General features: G+C 55.2%; 1 protein-coding gene across 4 annotated transcripts in view; it reads left to right on the plus strand.

Moving 5' to 3' along the window:
- Positions 1-652: 652 nt before the first annotated feature.
- RPS6KA1 (ribosomal protein S6 kinase A1) overlaps positions 653-17,806 on the plus strand; it is a 39,809-nt gene continuing 22,655 nt past the window's right edge. For 2 of the 4 annotated variants that reach the window (XM_065697866.1, XM_065697870.1), the window contains exons 1-2: positions 653-796; positions 7,351-7,395. In XM_065697866.1, coding sequence (XP_065553938.1) covers positions 734-796; positions 7,351-7,395 — 108 coding nt within the window. In that variant the 5' untranslated portion in view covers positions 653-733. The remainder of the gene's footprint in view (positions 797-7,350; positions 7,396-17,806) is intronic. The other 2 variants (XM_065697868.1, XM_065697872.1) reach the window with 1 other exon arrangement.

Here is a 17,806-nt window from a genome sequence, read left to right on the forward strand (position 1 = left end):
TGGATGGGGCTTGGAGCAAGCTGCTCTAGTGGAAGGTGTGCAGGGGTTGAACACATGCATCAAGAACACTTGTGCCTGAGCCACCTTTCCTCTGAGGCTCTCCCGAACACCAGAGAAAGGTGGGGATGTTTTCTAGCCATGTTTTGTAGGGCAGACAAGGGGGGACTCGCTGCAGGCAGAGATGAGCCGTGACTCATCGCACATCTCAAACTTGGAATCCGGATTTCCCAGAGCAGTTTCCTGCTTTAAGCAGCAAAGCTGAATTGTGTCACCGAGTTTCTCCCCACCACCTTTTCGTCGGGGATGCTGTGCAGCACTGCGATGCTCCTGGAGGCGGGGTAACACCTTCCCAAGGCCCAGGAGAGCGGGACCCCGGGTGTAGTTGTCAGCTGGCGTTCTCGGTGATTGGAGGGCTCCCTGCTAGCGGCTGCTCCTCTCGCCTTGCGAGGAGCCAGCGGGGCGAGATCCGTTCGCATCCAGAGCCTATGAGGGCAGGGTGAAGGGTGCGGGAGTCCTCGCATCACCCCAACCCCGGTGCGTGTCTGCAGAGGGGGGGTCCGGGGGCCGAGCCCCGGCCCGCCCCGCGGCTCAGCGGGCGGAGCCGCCCCGCCCCGCCCCGCCCCTCCCGTCCCCTCCTTTCCCCTCCCGGCGCTCCCGGCCCGGCCCGGCCCGGGCAGCCGGTGCCCAGCGCGGGCCGCTCGCAGCGCAGCCCCGCGGGCAGCCCGGCGGCACCATGCCGCTCGCACAGCTCGCCGAGCCCTGGCCCGACATGGAGGTGGTGCATCTGGACACGGAGGTGAGCGGGCACCGGCCCTTGGCGACCGCGGGGGCTCCGCCGAACAAAGGAGCGCCCGGGCCGGTCCCCCCGTTCCCTTCCCGGCGCGGTCCCCGCGGGTGGAAGCGGATGGGCGGCCCGGGGGGGGGGGATGCAGGCGGCCGGGGCTGTGCGGAGCCGGGCTTGCTCTGGCCGGCGTGGGGCTGGGGCGGGCGCGCTTCCCGGCCCCGCTGTGCGATAGCTCGGGGAGCGCAAGCAGCGTGCTCGGGCATCTCCAACCAGACAGAGAGGGACGCGGTCCGCGCTGAAGGCCCAGGGAATGGATGTCTCCGGTTTGGGGTCTTTCTCCTGCGGGGTTCCTCGGTATCCGCTTTCCCAGCCCCAGCTGCTCTCTCAGGCCTGCGTTTCAAACTCCGGTCCCGGTCCCGTGTCACTTCGCTGGATGTGCGCCCTTCCGTCTTGCTTTGCTCTTTTCCTTCTAATGCAGACCTCCCCCCCAAGCCAGATGTGCAGGGCAGCGCACTGCATCTGTCCACATCTGCAGGCGTGCATCACAGCCATTTCAGAACGAAGGGACAGCTCGTAGCAGTTCACAGCCATCGCAGAGCAGCCGCTGAGGCACCGTGCTCTGGCACTCTGTAGTTAAACATCATCTCATCCAGCCGGGAACTAGCAGCTCTCCTGGAGAAACCGGGGCGGGGGGGGACACATCTCGGTGCTTTCCCATCGTTTTGTCTGGATTCGGTGCTGTCACGCTCCTTTATCTTGCCAGGGGATGTCTTGATCAGTCACATTTGCTCGTTCCCATTTAAATTTGCCTCTTGAGAGATCTGTGCTTTGACTGGAAGCAGCATTTCACCACTGCTGCTGTGACAGCGGGGGGGGAGGTCTGCTGGCGATGGGGGGGGGGGGGGGAATTGCCTAATTTTCATCAAGCAGATGTGCGACAGCTTCTCCTAGAACCCCCCATGTGTGGGGGGTGCTATGGGCTCAGAGCATCTGCTCTGAAGCATTGCTCGAGTCGTCAGGGTGGGTTTGTGCTGGAAGGTGGGAGAGGAGCGAGGTCCTGTGGTGATAATTGTGCTGCCTGGAAGCACTTGGTGCGCCCCAAGCCAGGGTGCAGGTTGGTGCTGGGGGACAGGGCTTTTCTTTGCAGTTTCTGAGTGGGAAGATAGCCTGAAAAGCCAAAAAATGCAACTTGAGTCGTAATGGGAGGAAACCGGTGCCAGCGGCCAGGGCGGTGAATGCCGCGGGTGAGATTTCAGTTACTGCTTAATCCCAGGTCTCCCAGGTGCCAGGCAGGCGCTGTGTCAGCATCACAGGATCTCTCCCGAGCGGAAGAGGCCCGGGGGGGTCTGGTGCATTCACAGCCCCAGTCAGCTGTGAAGATCGTGGCTGGTTTCCCCATTGCACGGTAACCGGTGCGTTGGTTGTAAACGGAAAGTGGGGGGCCTGCCTCTGGCTTCTGAGCTGCCCCCGTCTCACCTTGGCCATGGCTCGAGGGCAGGGTCAGGAGCTGCTCGGAGGTGGTGTTTCTGCAGATGGGACACTGGCAGTTTACCAGCCCTAAGGTGTGGAAGCGCACGTGCTTGATTCCAGTGAGGAAAACCAATAGAGATGTTCTTCACCCCTAACCCCGGCTGCCATCGCCTGGGCCAGGAGTTAAGGGGATGCCTGAGATCCAGCAGAATATCTGCAAACAGAGAGGGACTAAGGCTTGGGGGGAGTTCTGCACCTTGAGGCCCAAGGTAGGGGCCTAAGGATGAAGTTTTCCCTGCTCCTGGGCAAGGTGGCACCACTGAGAAAACCGGGAGACGTTTCGGGAACGTTGGTTACGTAAATTGCCCTGGGATCGCTGCCATCCAGGTTAGAAACCGGCTCCCTCCAACCTTTGCTTTCTGAGTCACGGAGCAGAGGTGCTGTCACCATGCTGGTGGATGGAGGCATCAGCCCTATTGTTATGGGATTTGGTGTTTTTCCACTGCATTCCAGCAGTGTTGGCTGTTTGCTGCTGGAGATGGGTCATGACTGGTGCCCCTTGTCCTAGCCCACCGGGGCTTGGCCCGGAGCTGGGCTGGGGAAGCAGATGGGAGCGGGTGGCAGTGGGAGCCTGAATGGATCCCTTGCAGGAGACAAGTGCCTCAGTGCCGGGGACTGAGCTAACATCGTGACACTGCTCCTTGTTCTTCTCCTCCTGTTCTCTCTGCTGCTCGTATTACTCAGAATATTGCTTATGTAGTAGAAAAACCTGGCTGGGGCAGAGTACAGGTGATGGAGGCTGGAGCTGAATGATTCCATCACCATAGCGATGGATGCTGTCATCGGGACCTGGCTTTACTTTGAAACTCTTGTCTTATTACACAAGCATCCAGCAACACGACTGACGTGGGATTATGCCAAACCCAACCACTTCAAGCTAATTATTTTTGCCAGTGTAAGTGTCTCATCCTTTTTTGAGCAGGAGCTGTTCGTGAATAACTTATCTGTTTCAAGCATCTTAGCTGAACAATGCAGAAAACAATGATCAAAAGATAGGGGAGGAAGCTGAGAAACTGTTGTCTCTGATACGCCTCGTGCGTAGACTCCTTGGTCTGTTTGGGCTACGTGGGTTCTTTTGGAGGTCTTTATTTGTGCAGGATCTCTGACATGCAGCAAGATCCACAAATCCCACTTAAATAATAATAATAAAATGCCTTGTTCTTGTGTCAAACTACCTGATGCTCTGGGGTGAAAGGTTTCTTTCCTGTTTCTTCTTGCTTGAATGCTTCATGGTTCATCAAAGTTGGGGAAAGAGCACCCCTGAGTACCTGGTACCCTTGTTGTGTTGTATATGGGCATCGCCGAAGTGACTAGTCAAAACCTAGAGGTCTAGAAATAGCAGCAGGCTGCTCTTCTAAACAGAGCTGTCGATAATCCAGGATGACTTGTGCTGGTGGTGCTAACTATAGAGCACAGCCCTCGATGGCAGCACGAGTGGGCACAGCCTCACATGGTCCTGCCGGGGTGCCACTCATCCCTGTTTCACATCAGAGCAGCACTCGCCTGCCCTGTAAATTGCTCCCTGTGCTGCGGATTATGCAGAATTAAAGGGATTTAAAATGCAAGATGTCCTAAGATAAATATCTCCCAAGTTCAGCCACGCTGGCAGTTGCGTAACCAAGTGCACTTGTTTTCCAGGATACTTCTCTGCCTGCTATTAAGACAATTTATCAGAGCAGCACGTGTGCGCAAGGGCTTTCGCATTCTCTCTCGAGCAGTTCTAGTTGTCCCTGGCCCAGAGGTGCCCTCGCTGCCAGGCTGCTGCTCCATGTGCCCATCAGATTAGCTCTGTAATCCCTGTTTCCACTCGCCCCAGAGCAGGGCTGGCTGCGGGGACAGGCTGCTGGCCCTCGGGAAGGTTTGTGTCGCTGCCTTCTTGGTAGCCCAAGCCCCGCTCTACCACCATCTGCATCAGCTCCCTACTGCCCTGGGCAGGAGGGAAGGGGCTGTGCCTCCCTCTTGCAGCAGGCATTGCTTGATTGCTGCCTATGGGAGAGCTTCAGGGTTGCTCTCAGAGTTCAGGAGGCTCCTTTCCAACCCGAGAACAATGGGCTGCAAGAGGGCATCTGGCACAGAGGCAAACACACGTGCGCTCGCTAGCGTGCTCTGCGTGGTATGCAGGGGGAGTGCAGAAAGAGAGCATTTTAAAGAGACAAATGTCAACCCAAGAAACCCACAAACTCTTTCAGCTCTACTCACAACACGGCGGACGGCTGGAGTTCATCCCGGGAGGTGATGAGTGTGTAACTGTGAGTGTGTTTCCATCCCAGACACTTACAAATGGCTCTTGAATTCCTATGAGGGAATAAGGACTGGTTTTGCTCTGGAGTAGGCTCTGAATACTGTGATTCTCCCCTATGCATCTGCCTTATGTCAGCTTGAGAAAGTGACTGTTTCATCCGGAGCTTCATCCCTCTAAGACCATGGACTTAAATGCCCAAGAAACTTCCTTGGCATGGACGCTATTCTCTTTCTTTCCACAACCTATAGGCCCTAGGGGATGTGGGGGGCGTATAGGGATGCTGGGGAGGGACTCTTCATCAGGGACTGCAGTGACAGGACAAGGGGTAACAGGTTCAAACTTAAACAGGGGAAGTTTAGATTGGATCTAAGGAGGAAATTCTTTCCTGTGAGGGTGCTGAGGCACTGGAATGGGTTGCCCAGGGAGGTTGTGAGTGCTCCATCCCTGGCAGTGTTCAAGGCCAGGTTGGACAGAGCCTTGGGTGACCTGGTTTAGTGTGAGGTGTCCCTGCCCATGGCAGGGGGGTTGGAACTGGATGATCTTGAGGTCCTCTCCAACCCACACTATTCTATGATTCTATGATCCCTTCCATCCCCAGGTAGGGTGGATTTCTGTCAACAGCAGCGTGTAGGGCAAGCGTTCCTCAGGGTAGGGAGCTGATGAAATGTAGCACTCAGAAGGTCTTGAGGAGGCACCCGACGTCTCCTACCTTACCCTTGAAGCTGAAGGGTTGGACAGACCCTTGCTAGTCTTCCCAGAGGAATGAAAGAGCTGCGCCATGCATCAGCTCACCCCTCTCCTGGCACGTGCCTTGTAGATCTGCTCTCCAGACCACGAGCCAGGCACTGCCTCCCTCTGCCCAACACTGACATTCTACTTCTTAAGCTGTTTTAGACCCAAACAGCCCTGCCCGAGCTATGGTTTGGATTAGCAGCGAGTGATGGATTGGTGATCAGTAGCAGCCGAGCCAGTGTTTCCAAGTGTGGTTATCTCGAGCGCAGCGTTTGCCCCCTCTTTGTGGAGGCTCTGCATAAACAGGGAATCTTACTTCACTTCTTTGCTATTCTTTGTCCTAACGGCCCCAAGAGCTGCGTGTAAACACGAGGGCAACGTTGCTCTGGAAGGACTTGGCTTGTGTGGTGGTGCCGTTGCTTTCTTCAGTCACTGGCTGAAAACACTTGGGAACTTGAGCCGAGTTGAAGTTGGCGCTGAGGTGAGTTATGGAGCTCAGGGTGGACCCACAAGAAGGTGAATTTTGCAGGGCCAGCATTAGAGGCTGTAGCATCAGAAGAGAAGCAAGAGGCAGGTTGTCTTCTCCCCGTCAGGTGTGGTGGTACCCTGCTGTGGTAGCCCTGGGAGGTGGCTGAGGGGGAGTGGAGAGACCTGAATATGAAGATACATGGAGGCTCTGGACTATGGTCTGTGGATATGAAGCAGCTGAGAACTAAACTTGTGCTTCAGTTTCATTCCTTAGCATTGCACCTTTTCGGGTGGTGAACAGGCAGCCAAGCAGGGATGGCTTCCTATGGGAAGGAGAGGAGGGGGAACCTGGAAGCACGCAGGGAATGCTGTCGAAAGCGAGTGTGGCGTTAGAGGGAGGTTTCCTCAGCGGCCCCAAAGCTCTCTCTAGATCAACAATTGCGAGGTTTATTTGGTCTTAGAAGTGGGAGGAAGGTAGTGTTGAGGCAGAGGTCAGGTTGATGTCCCCTTGCTTCTCCACGGAAGGAGCTGGCTTTGTTTCGGTCAGACTCCTGAAAGGCCTCAAACCCAGCCATTGAAAGAATCTGAGAGGCTGACACAGGATCGCATTGCAGCTCTTCTCCTGGGCTGTAACATCTGAAGAGGGGTGAATAAATTTGCTTTGCTCCTTCAAAGAAAGAGAGGAATTCCATGATTTTTGGAGCCTGAGACTGCCGCACAAACAGATGTCAAAGCAAAATCTTCTTGCCCTTGTTTTTCTCCAGAGTCTGCAGGAAACCTTTTGTACGTGCTTACCCTGCTCTGAGTATCTGTCTCATTAAATCCCACCCATGTCTGCTCCCGCTGGCTCCTCCAGGCACGGGGCTGTGCTCAGCCTGCTGTGTCTTCGTGTCTTCAGTGCTCGGTGTGAGCGGCTGATGCCGCTCTGAGCGGTCCGGGTCACCTGCGGTGACTTTGTGCAGAGCTCCAGCAGCAGGAGCTGGGGTTTCAGGCCAGAGGTGGCCTGGAGCCAAGCAGGAGGTGCAGGTTTCCTGCTGGCAGGGTACTAAAGGTACGAAGGAACTGATAAACGTTCATGCTCTCGCCAACGTCACGGCACAGTGGCTGTTAAGTGCACTCTAGCACTGCTTTCCCACCCTCGCTTCCTCTCCCCTTCTTGCTTCTTCCAGGAATCCCAGAGAAACAGTGGAGGGGGTAGCCCCAGGGTGGGTGCAGGAGAGATGGGATGGTACCGAGGGATGGGCTGTGTGTGCAGAGCACGTGCTGCTTAGGGTGGGATTCCTGCATCCACTCCCCAGGGATGCACAGCTGAGGAGTGCAGGGGTGCTCATCGCCCCCCAGGTGATGGTTGGTGTATAAACAGCCCTGATTTCATTCGGGGGAAATTAGGGTTTAATAAGTGTGGGGTTTTCCTTGGCAGACAGCGTCTCCTGTGTGTATGGGGAGTATCCAGGTTGTCCCATGTCTGAAAGTGGCGTCCTCCCATTCCTTGTCCTGCATGAAGGGCCCTCAGAGCCAGCAGCCTCAGTAAGGGGGGTGTAAGGAGCAGTCCTATGCCTGGCACGTGCTAATGGCAAGTTCTCTTCTTTTTCAGAATGGGCAGGCTGCTCCTGAAGAAGGTGGGAATATTCCATCCAAGGTAAAAGCGCTCTGGGGTTGTGTTCTCAAGTCATCCCTCCGAGCTGCGTTAATTACAGCTATTTTTAAACCCGGTAAACTGCTGCTTTGTAATCTGGATGAGTGCATGTGGGAGAGGAAGGGACGGGAGAAGGGGAAGAGAAAAGATAAAGCCTCTTCCTTTCTCTCCCTTTCATCATCCGAGTACCTGGGAAGGTTCACAAAGGGCTCCCTCAGTCCAGCACACAGGCGATGGACTGGAGGCTGCAGCAGAGGGCTGGAAGTGAGAATCCCTGGGGTGTTTCAGTGTGGTGTTTACACCTTTCTCTGCGTTGTGGTCTTGTCAAATGAGATGAGAAGTACAAGAGTCTTGGATGGCTTTGGCACAGCTGCCCTTGCTGGGCGCCTGGTGTCTGTTTATTCTCTTGCTCTGGTGGGGCTGGAGAAGCTCTGGAGTTGCCCTCCTCATCCCTGTTAACATCAGCTGGGAATGGCAGAGGGAACTGAGCTGCTCTCTTCCATGTTTGGGGAAAAGGTCTTCATCTGCTTGACCTTCTTCAGACACCTAAAGCTCTTCCTGCTCCACGCATGAACCGCATGATGTTGAAGGGCTTTAATCGCTCTGATGTGAGCCCTCTCTCAGAGGCAGAGGCACGATGTTACTGGTGTGGGTGTTTCCTAATTGGGCCCATAGGTACTGTGCAGGGCAGAAGGGCCTTTTCTGCTATGTACATGCTGTAACCATCACGAATGACACAACGTGCTTGGTTCGGCTGGGGAGACCAAGCATGGTTTGTGCCTTCCCCTTAGGGAATGCCCTGTACCACTTCCTCTCTCTGAATCACCACCGATGCTAAAGGCCATGGGGCTGATTGTGTTGGTTTTCCAGTTACATTTTTAGGAAAATTGAAGCCTAGAAACCAATTGTCTACATTTCAGACAGGTTTTATCAGAAAATTCTGTTGGAATTTCCAGCATTGCCATTGCACCTCACCTGCCTGTCCTGCATTCGTGTCCCAGTTGCTGGACTGGCACGTTTCCAGTGGCTGGCAGAGCAATCTGACATGGGTTCTACAAACTGAGGTCAGTGAGACTGTGCACACCCCTCCCATGAGACTGGTGGGTTTATGGCTCTTCACTGTGCCTGCATCTCTGGCATGGGAAAATAAACGTATCTGTTCTGGTTGGATTCCAGCTGGGTTTCTAGGACTTGAGACTTTGGCTCTTTCATCCTCAAACACTTGGCTAAGCTGCCCCCATAAAGCCACTGAAGGATGCTGCTTTAAAAGTGCTTGAAGAGTTTTTCTTCTTTGAAAGACACTGCTGGGAAATCCCTGTCTGATCCCATCCGGAGATGCAGCCCCATAGAAAGCTCATGCGATAGAGGCCAAAAAGCACTTGGGGTTCTTTTGGCTGCTCTGTGTCTGTCCCTCTGTGGGGCATGGATGTGAAGTCCCCAGTGCAGCTGCGGGGAGCTGGAGCAGAGCAGCAGGAAGCTGCCCAGCATCCCCCAGCGTGCAGGTGTCCAGCTCTGCACTTCTCCAAGGCCCTGTGGCCAAAATGCCTGCGAGCACTGCCTGACAATCCCATTTTCGGTAACGTCTGAACACAGGGATCCCTCTACATGCTCCTGAAATAACTTCGGTTGGGTTTCCAAGTTTGTCCAAGGTACGGTTGCTGCCAGCCCAGACAAATGAAATCCTTCCTATAAACACAGCCTATTCAGCCTGGAGAAGAGAAGGCTGCGTGGAGACCTCAGAGCAGCTTCCAGTACCTGAAGGGGGCCTATAGGGATGCTGGGGAGGGACTCTTCATCAGGGACTGCAGTGACAGGACAAGGGGTAACGGGTTCAAACTTAAACAGGGGAAGTTTAGATTGGATCTAAGGAGGAAATTCTTTCCTGTGAGGGTGCTGAGGCACTGGAATGGGTTGCCCAGGGAGGTTGTGAGTGCTCCATCCCTGGCAGTGTTCAAGGCCAGGTTGGATGAAGCCTTGGGTGACCTGGTTTAGTGTGAGGTGTCCCTGCCCATGGCAGGGGGGTTGGAACTGGATGATCTTGAGGTCCTTTCCAACCCACACTGTTCTATGATTCTAACACATACCTTCAACTTGAGGGCAAACTCTGCTGCTCTGAACCAGCTGTGATGCTGCAGATGGGGGAAGCAAGTGGAGCTGTGTCTTTTTCTGTTCACTTGGTGGGTAGATGCCAGCAGCAGCTTCTGGCACTGGCTCTGCCTACAAGGACTAAGGAAGGACAAGAAAGAGGCAGTAAACGTCCGAGCTTGGCTCTTCTCAAGTTGAAGGTTGCTCAGGATCCCTCCCAATACCTTCTGTGTGTGGAGAGCTGGAAGGGGAAGAGGCACCTTTATCCTAGGTCTGTACTTGCTATCCCTTTGTAGCTAATTCCGTGATCCCTTCTAATAATAGCCTGAAGCAACGACAGTGGCGATTACTCAACACCCACACGGAAGTGCTGTTCCTGTCCCTGTAAGGAGGATGCTGCCACAAATACAATCATTATTTGCCTGGGCAGTAACCAAAGGCACTTTGCAAAGGAGGAAACCCAAGAGTTCCTCAAAAGAGTTGGGAACTTTGCAGCTGGTAGCGTGCGACTGCTGCAGTCTGATGCCTCCATCATCATCTCTCCTGCTCTCATTGCACGTGAGGGTCTTTGGGCATGAAATGGGCACTGCAGAGGCAGGAGGGGATGTTTTGGGCCAGGCTGGCTGTGATCTGGTACTTCCTGGCTGCTTTTGTAGCTCCAGCTGAGCTTCGTGCCCAGGACAGCGGGAGCATTTCACAACCTCTTGTGGATTCCCACCTTTCAAGAGGAATTGGGGAACACAAGTCCCTGCAAGCATCGTACCTCGGCGTGTTTATCCGAGTAGCTTGGAAACGCCTGCAAGATCCTACAGGTTGGGATGCATCCCTCTGCACCGTCACAGGACTGGGTCTGCAGTCAGGGCCACCCCAACAGCATTCCAGCTCTGTGGCCATAAGGAATTCCAAACAAAACCCTCTGCTGTCAGCAAGCACAACCCTAGATTGCTCATGCCCGAATCCTTGCTTATCTGGATGTTCCCAGCGTGTCCCTACTGTAAAAGCTTTCAATCTGTCAAGCAATCCTGGCCACATCCCTAAAACCAGACAGCTATTGCAGCGCTGCACTGAGCAGCACCTTTGGCAAAGACTGGTACAAGGATGGGGTTTTGGGGTTCTTATCTCTTTGGTGGTGGTGTTTTACCTGTTCAAATTTGATGTTGGCTTTGGGATAGCAGCAGCAGAGGTGGTGCAAGGTTTCAGTGCAACATCCGTGGGCTGCTGAACAGAAGAGCTGCTCTTTGACGTCTGTACTGGTGGGAGAGGAGCAGGGCCGCTGCCCCGGCATCCTCCGCATTGCAGAGAGCCCAGGGTCGGCTTTCTCCCTGCTGTTTCCTTTGGCATAGCCTGGGCTGCCACTGAGAGAAGCATCTCGGGGACAGCCTTGGCTTAACCTCAGCTGCGTCTCTGCGCAGGTCAGGAACAAACCAGGAGGTCTCCTGCTGCGCTCTCCGGAGCTGCTCTGCCCCAGGGGCTAATGAGCAGCGCTGTGCATCGCTCCCTAGGTACTGAACCTTGCTCTCCTCCGTGTTCTTGACATTTTAATTGTCAGGTAGGCTGAAGATTGGTCATTGTTCAGCAACAGAGGGCTTGAATTCAGTGGAAAGAACGGAACCTCTTGTAATTGGGGTTTTATAGCCTGCTCTGCAGCCAGCTTGGCTGAGGAGTGAGCTGGTGCTCCCTGAAGGTGCCAAGTGTGAGGAATTCTGCATAGAAGTACAACACCCAATTAGTGAAATCACTTCATAATGAAGAGCAGAGGAGGGGATTTGCAGTGCTGAGTGTGCCCACTCTCTCGCTGGAGGTAGCTGGGGCCGGGAGTGCTGATCAGCTTGTTCTTGGGTGAGAATAGTGTGCAATGAAGAGCGGGGAGGTGAATAAGTAACCTCTTCCAGCTCTGCCTTGCACCATAAAAGAGACCTTTGAGACCGGAGCAAGGCTTTGCTCTGCTGCACGTACCGGGTGTGAGGTGCCCCACCTGCTCAAGGCAGGAAACCGCGGTGGGAATGCAGTAAAGGGGAAGATGCGGCTCCTTCCCAGCTCTGCTGATTTATCCTTGTGTCCTGACCAGGTAACGCTTGCAGAAAGGCCCTCCCCTGCAGTGTCTTCAGCAAGGGAAGGTATAGGCAGGAACCCTGGGCATGGATAATTCTGCTTAGAGAAGTACTGTGAACATCAGTGTGTGTTGGTCTGGGTGAAACACCCCTCTGTAACGCCCTGGTGATGACAAAGCACAGTTGCAGTCACAGCTCTGGATCGTAGTTCTTCGGGATGAGTTGGAGGAAACAGGGCTGTAGCCATGAACCTGTGACAGCTCCGTGCCAGTCCTCTGCGTGGTTCAACAGCAGCCGGCTGCTGTTAGAAATAAGGCTGATTCTTGGCTTTGCGCTCCTCCTGTGAAGAGCCCAGCTCTCCACTGCCACTGCAAACTGGATGTACCTGGAGCAGCTTTCCTGCAGGCTGGACTTCACCGCTGGTGAGGAATCCTGCTCTCACCCCTAGTCATGAACCGGGAATTCTTCAGGATGTAAGAGACAAGGCTCCATCGTGGCGTAGTGCATTAGTGCTTGCTCATAGTGCTGCTGTCCAGCAGCGCATCCCTCCCCTTCAGCAGAGCATCCATTGACGGTTGCCCTGTCTTCTCTGGAGCTGCATCACCAAGCGTGCGACCCCAGCTGCAGGCTGAGCACAAGACACAAGACGCGTCCAGTGGTGTGATGCTCCTCAGTGCTGGCCACCACCAATCACAGCCTCTTAACACGAAGGGGTTGAAACCAAACAAGTGAAGTTCTCTGCTCTGAACCCTGTTTGCGCAGCTGCTGCTCCCTTCCCCAGGAACTGGAAAGCTGGAGAATGCGGGAAGAAGCAGGTACCCTCCTCTGCCCACTGCCCCTCTTCAGTGGCTTCCAGCCAAGAGCGCTCCAGCCAGTCTGGCCCTGGATAACCTGCGATAACCTGGTGCGAGCAGAGCACCTCAAGCATGGCGTGGTGCTGCCTGGAAATGCACCTTCCCCTCTGCACCGCAGGGTCCGGGCTGCAGCTCTTGCCCCTCTTAGTGCTCAGCTTTGCCAGCCTAGCAGTGCCGAAGCTCTTGGTTTGAGCTGGCTGCTCCGTGGTGTCAGCTGGAGCAATGGAGCGTGTTTGGTTTCGAAGGGAAGCCTGACAGCTCCCTGGCTCCTTCCTGCCGGCGCCTGTGCTCCTCGCCCTTGGCAAGGCCGGGCTCTGGTTAACAGCGAGCTGCTGAGCTCTTCAAACAGTAACAGATAAATGCCTGTTTGAGGAGCAGGGGCTCTGATGAGCTGCAGACTCTGATGAATAATGGAAGAGGGGTCAGTTTACAGGACTACACGCGAGGAATGCAGCCCTCTGCAGAGCTGGTGCTTCAGCAGCCCTCACCCATCAAAAATGCTCCGGTTTCTCCTCTTCCATTTCCATCTCCCGTGTGGCTGCATAGAAATTGCCTCGAGCTCTGTCTCCAGAAAGCCGCTGCTGTTGAAGAGAAGAAAAATAAACCTTTTACTGTGTGCTGCGCTGGAGGAAACCCGACTCATCCCTCTCCCCATCAGCGCCAAAGGAGTTCCTGAGCCCGCTGGAAAGGAAGGGATCCTCCTGCCAGCCTTGGCCAGGCTTCCCCAGCTGCCTGTGCTGGGGAGGCAGAGGGCATGGGATTGCTGGGGCCAAGTTCTTTGTGGACCCCGGAGGAACCAAGGCTTCTCCCCATCTGAAAGGTGGATGGAGACCGGCTGCTGGGGCTGGGCTGGAGGCAGCTCCCTCTGTGCCCGGGACAGCAGCAGAGAGCTGGGCCAAAGAGGACCCCGAAGAGCTCAACCTTGGCTTTCGAAGGGCTCAGAGTGGGTTTCAGTGTCTGGAGCTGTGCATCCCCTTGGCTGGGTTCACTGGGGGGTCCCTGGCTCCGTGCCTGGCTGAGATGCTGAGCTCCACTCTCCCTGCACACGCAGACAGCCTCAGCTCCCGCAGCTTTACAAGTCTCAGCCTTAGCTGGAAGCCGAAGCCCGGTTTTAACAGGAGCAATAAATTCCTTCCAGAGCTTCCGCCGGGCTGGGGTCTGTCCCAGGACAGTCCCAGCTATTAAATCCTCCTGCCTTGCCTGGAGCACTTCTCTGCCCTTAGGAAAAGCCACTGGCTGTGTGCCTGGGGCTGCCTCCGCAGCAGGGAGCGGAGGCATTGCCTCCCAGGAGCTGATCTCATTGCAGCGTGCTCTGAGGCAGAAAGGGTTTCCCAAGTGCAGCGTGAAATCCAGGACCTTCCCTTGCCAGTCCTGGAGTGCGCAGCTGGGAAACGTCACCCCTTTGCTTATGGAAAATGAGGGAATTTAGGCTGAGGAAGTTGGGGCTGTTCAGCCTGGAGAAGAGAAGCTGCGTGGAGACCTCAGAGCAGCTTCCAGTACCTGAAGGGGGCCTATAGGGATGCTGGGGAGGGACTCTTCATCAGGGACTGCAGTGACAGGACAAGGGGTAACGGGTTCAAACTGAAACAGGGGAAGTTTAGATTGGATCTAAGGAGGAAATTCTTTCCTGTTAGGGTGCTGAGGCACTGGAATGGGTTGCCCAGGGAGGTTGTGAGTGCTCCATCCCTGGCAGTGTTCAAGGCCAGGCTGGATGAAGCCTTGTGTGGGATGGTTTAGTGTGAGGTGTCCCTGCCCATGGCAGGGGGGTTGGAACTGGATGATCTTGAGGTCCTTTCCAACCTGAACTATTCTATGATTTGTACTTGAAACCTGAGGCTTGGCACTGCTGCTGGTGTGGCTCTGGGAATACCGAGCAGGCTGTGAGCACAATCTCTCTGTGCTCCTGGAAGCACTCCGAGCTGTGTGCATTGATTTCCTCGCCAGCAGAGAGGTGTATTTAACTGGATGGCTCGAGCTGCAGTGGGTACGGATGGGGAATGTGCTGTGTCTGCTTACAGAGGGGGAGGCGATGGCTCTGCACCATCACCTGGGCTGGGGGCAGCGGTGGCCTTCGCGGTCACTCCTTTTGTGTAGCAGCACCGGGGTCTTCAGGACAGAGCGGGGGGGGGAAGAGCTCCTTAAAACAGCATTTATTGTATCTCAGGGGGACAGGACAAAACGTGGCATTCCCAGGGCTCAAGGTGATCGTGATTCCCGTACTGTGATGTTTGGGAAGGGGATGGATAGTGATCTTCTCCTTACAGTCCCATCCCTGGCACCCAGGGGATGTGCCCGTGGCAGAGCTGAGTGGCAGAGGGGCTTTTTCCAAGCATTAATGAAGGCACCCATCCTGTGCACTGTCACTGGGGCGCTGGTAGCACACAGCTCAGGGTGTGGGTTGGAGGTGGGGTTTTTCCCTCTTAACACTGCTACAGTTCAGAACCCCCATGAAAACGCGATGATCGCTTTTATTTCCATGGATCTCGCACTTGTGTCTATCCCAGAGGATTGGGAGAGCTGGGTTCTCCCAGCGTGCACGCACCAGAGCCGGGTAGGTACCAAGCAAAGGCTTTTCCAAAGTCCTGAGACCGCTTCTTGTGTGTCTCGCAACCAGAACACCAGCAGCAGCGTGGGTGCTGTGGGAGGAGGACGGAATTCCTGCATTCCTGCAAGAGAGAACAGTTTCCACATCCCACGATAACTCCAGGGGCCACAACAAGTTCTTGTTGGGAAACCAGCACTATGTTTTATGATTCACCTCAGAGCTTTTCTCTTCTGTACTGGAAGGAGCAAAACTGCATCGTGCCCAGAAGGACAGCGCCTTAATGCTGGGTCCTAAGAGTAATCTTCCCTTTGAGGAGCCTGGGATGGGGTCTCCTGGTTTTCCCCCCATCAAAGCATGAGTTGATCGGCATTTGCTGAGCGTGAACCTTTCCTCCTTGCTGGGAAATGCGTGTGGGGCTGACGGTGATGTGTGTGTGGAGACTGTACAAGCTGCAGAACTCATTAGTTCCGTATCTCCTGGTAGTTAAAGGAGTTTTCCTCTCTGGCATCTCCTTTCACTGGGTGCAAAGTCCTCCGTGGCAGGCTGCAGTGGCACCCGAGAGCTATTGGAAAGTCCCAGTGGGGTTTGGGAGCATCTTTTGCCTGTCCTTGTATTTTGAGCCCAGACTGCTCATTGTCAGCTGGTCCTGGCCAGCCGCGGCCTGAAAAGGGAGGAGAGATTCAATTGAATGGGATTGTTTAAAAGAAACCTTTAGGATCTGGTGCCAAATTGCCCCCAAGAGAGCCAGGAGCAGGGAAGAGACCAGGGGGTGCCTGTGCCTGAGCCCCTCAGCTCTCTCCATCCCAAAAGGGGCCTGAGCCCTCTGGCATAAAGCAGGTATTTGGGTGCTCCTGGGGAAATGAGTCAGCTACCGGGCAGCTCAAGAAGGGTGTTGGGAAGCAGGGAGAACTGTGCTGTGTGAGCCCCCCCTCTGCCTTCTTCAGCCTCAGGCTTTGCTTTGGGAGACATTTCATCCCTTCATCCCTCCGTCCCCCTGCTCCAGGGCTGCGGAATCTTCCCCTTGAGGCGTTTGTGAAACAGGGGCTATTTATGAACCGGGTCCTTTCGGCTCTCACCCCCCCCGTTTCAGGTCGGAAACGACGCTTTGGACATTAACGATGCTCCGAGTGCCACCTGCTGGAGTGTGCTCGGAGGCGGGGGCAGCCAGGGCCGGGCAGGGTGCCCTGGGCTCGTCCCCTGTGGGGTGACCCAGCCCGTCCCGGGGCTGCACGCACCATCCCCGCCGTGTGCCGGGAAGTCCTGTGCTCCGTTACTGGAATCCCAGCTTTTGTGGCCTCCGGGATTTTGCGGTGTTTCCTCCCTGTGCCCTCCTCTGCAGCAGGTGATGTGTGTCACCCTCTGACATACAAGAGGCATGAATTTGCTGCTGAGAAAAGGGGCCCAGGAACAGCAGAAGAGGGTGGAACTGCTCCATGTGAGCACCAAACAGGGTAAAACTGCGCCGTCCTGGGCTGGGTCTTCCCTTTTTAGGGATTTGCTTGTAACCCCCATTGCGGGGAGCCGGGATCACTGCTCGGGGTGGCAGCAAAGTCACTCCCAAGGGTCACCACGTTAACGTGACACTGAGCAGGACGATGGCAGGGGGCCTCTGGGGTGCTCCGAGTCGAAGGCTTTTGTTTTAAGCCATGTGGAGGAGGTTCCTGGTGTTTTCCATGCCAGGATGGAGCTGCTCATTCGCTTCTCCCCGCTGCCTTGCCCTGCATGGAGGTAGCGATGAACAGGGTTTGTAGGCACCAGTGTCCCAGCGCCCTCCCTGTGCAGAGCTCTGACTGTGCCCGGGGTTCCTGCTCCCTCCCTGCCTCGGTTTGGGTTTGTTCTGGTTTTCAGGACACCATGAAAGGAGTCCTCGGAGCCGGTGCAGGGTGAAACGTGCCTCTTCCCTCCGCAGCGCTGCTCCCTCGCAATCCCTTCCTCCGACCCGCCAGCAGCAAAGCTCCTGCCAGGAATCCGCCCCCATCCTTATCCCCTTATTGGGAAGTTCCAGTTGCTGGAGTCTCCTTCGCTGTGGTTGTAGAAGTGACTTTATCCAAGACTTCCATCTTCAAAGCCGCCCCGCGGAGGGCCCTGGCTGCCTCCCCAGGCTTTTGTCTGTCAAACAGCAGATGCCCGTATTCAGCTCAGTTTAGTTTAAAGGACTAACGGAGCCGCCTCTTTGCCTGCGCATCCTCTTGGGTTGCTCTGAGGCTCTCCCTCTTCTTTTAAGCTTTGTCTCTGACCCCACACATTGGCGCTGTTCTGGTTTTCCCTCCTGCAAAAGCTGTTGCTGATTCTCTGTTGTCTCGTAGGGGCACAGGCTCACCTCTTCCCTCTGTCTGCCACCTGATATTATAACACACACACCCCCCCTCCCCAGGACTGGATTCTTCAGTAGCTTTTCCAGCTCTGAGTGTGGTTGGAAGTGGCTGAAGTGAGAGGTCTCTTGTGTTTTCTCCTCGACCTTTTGCAGATGCAGGCATGCAGGTACTAAGCAAAAGTAGCTCTGAGAGGATGCAATAAACGGGGGGGTGAGCCCTTCAGTTTGAGCAGGCAGCTCTGCAGTGATGCTGGATCAGTGCCCTTTGGGATGATGCTGGGCTTGGAAAACCAGGGCCCGCAAGGTTTCATACCCGGAAGGGAGGGCAGCAGTGGGGCAACAGGAGCTGTATGGCCCAGGGAGTGTGGGCTGGAACCTGTTGGGACATGTACAGGAGAACAGGACAGAGTCTTCTTTGGAGCAAAGAGGTTTTTAAACCTGCCTAAGGTTTGAAATGGTTACTGCTTTCTTTAACTGTGTGCGCTATGGGTGAGCACGAGAGGTGGCTTTGCTGTTTCATCTTTGAATGCTGCCTTGAGACTGTGATGTCCACTGAACGAGAGGG

The sequence above is a fragment of the Lathamus discolor genome, chromosome 18, assembly GCF_037157495.1.
Source record: "Lathamus discolor isolate bLatDis1 chromosome 18, bLatDis1.hap1, whole genome shotgun sequence".
NCBI lineage: Eukaryota > Metazoa > Chordata > Aves > Psittaciformes > Psittacidae > Lathamus > Lathamus discolor.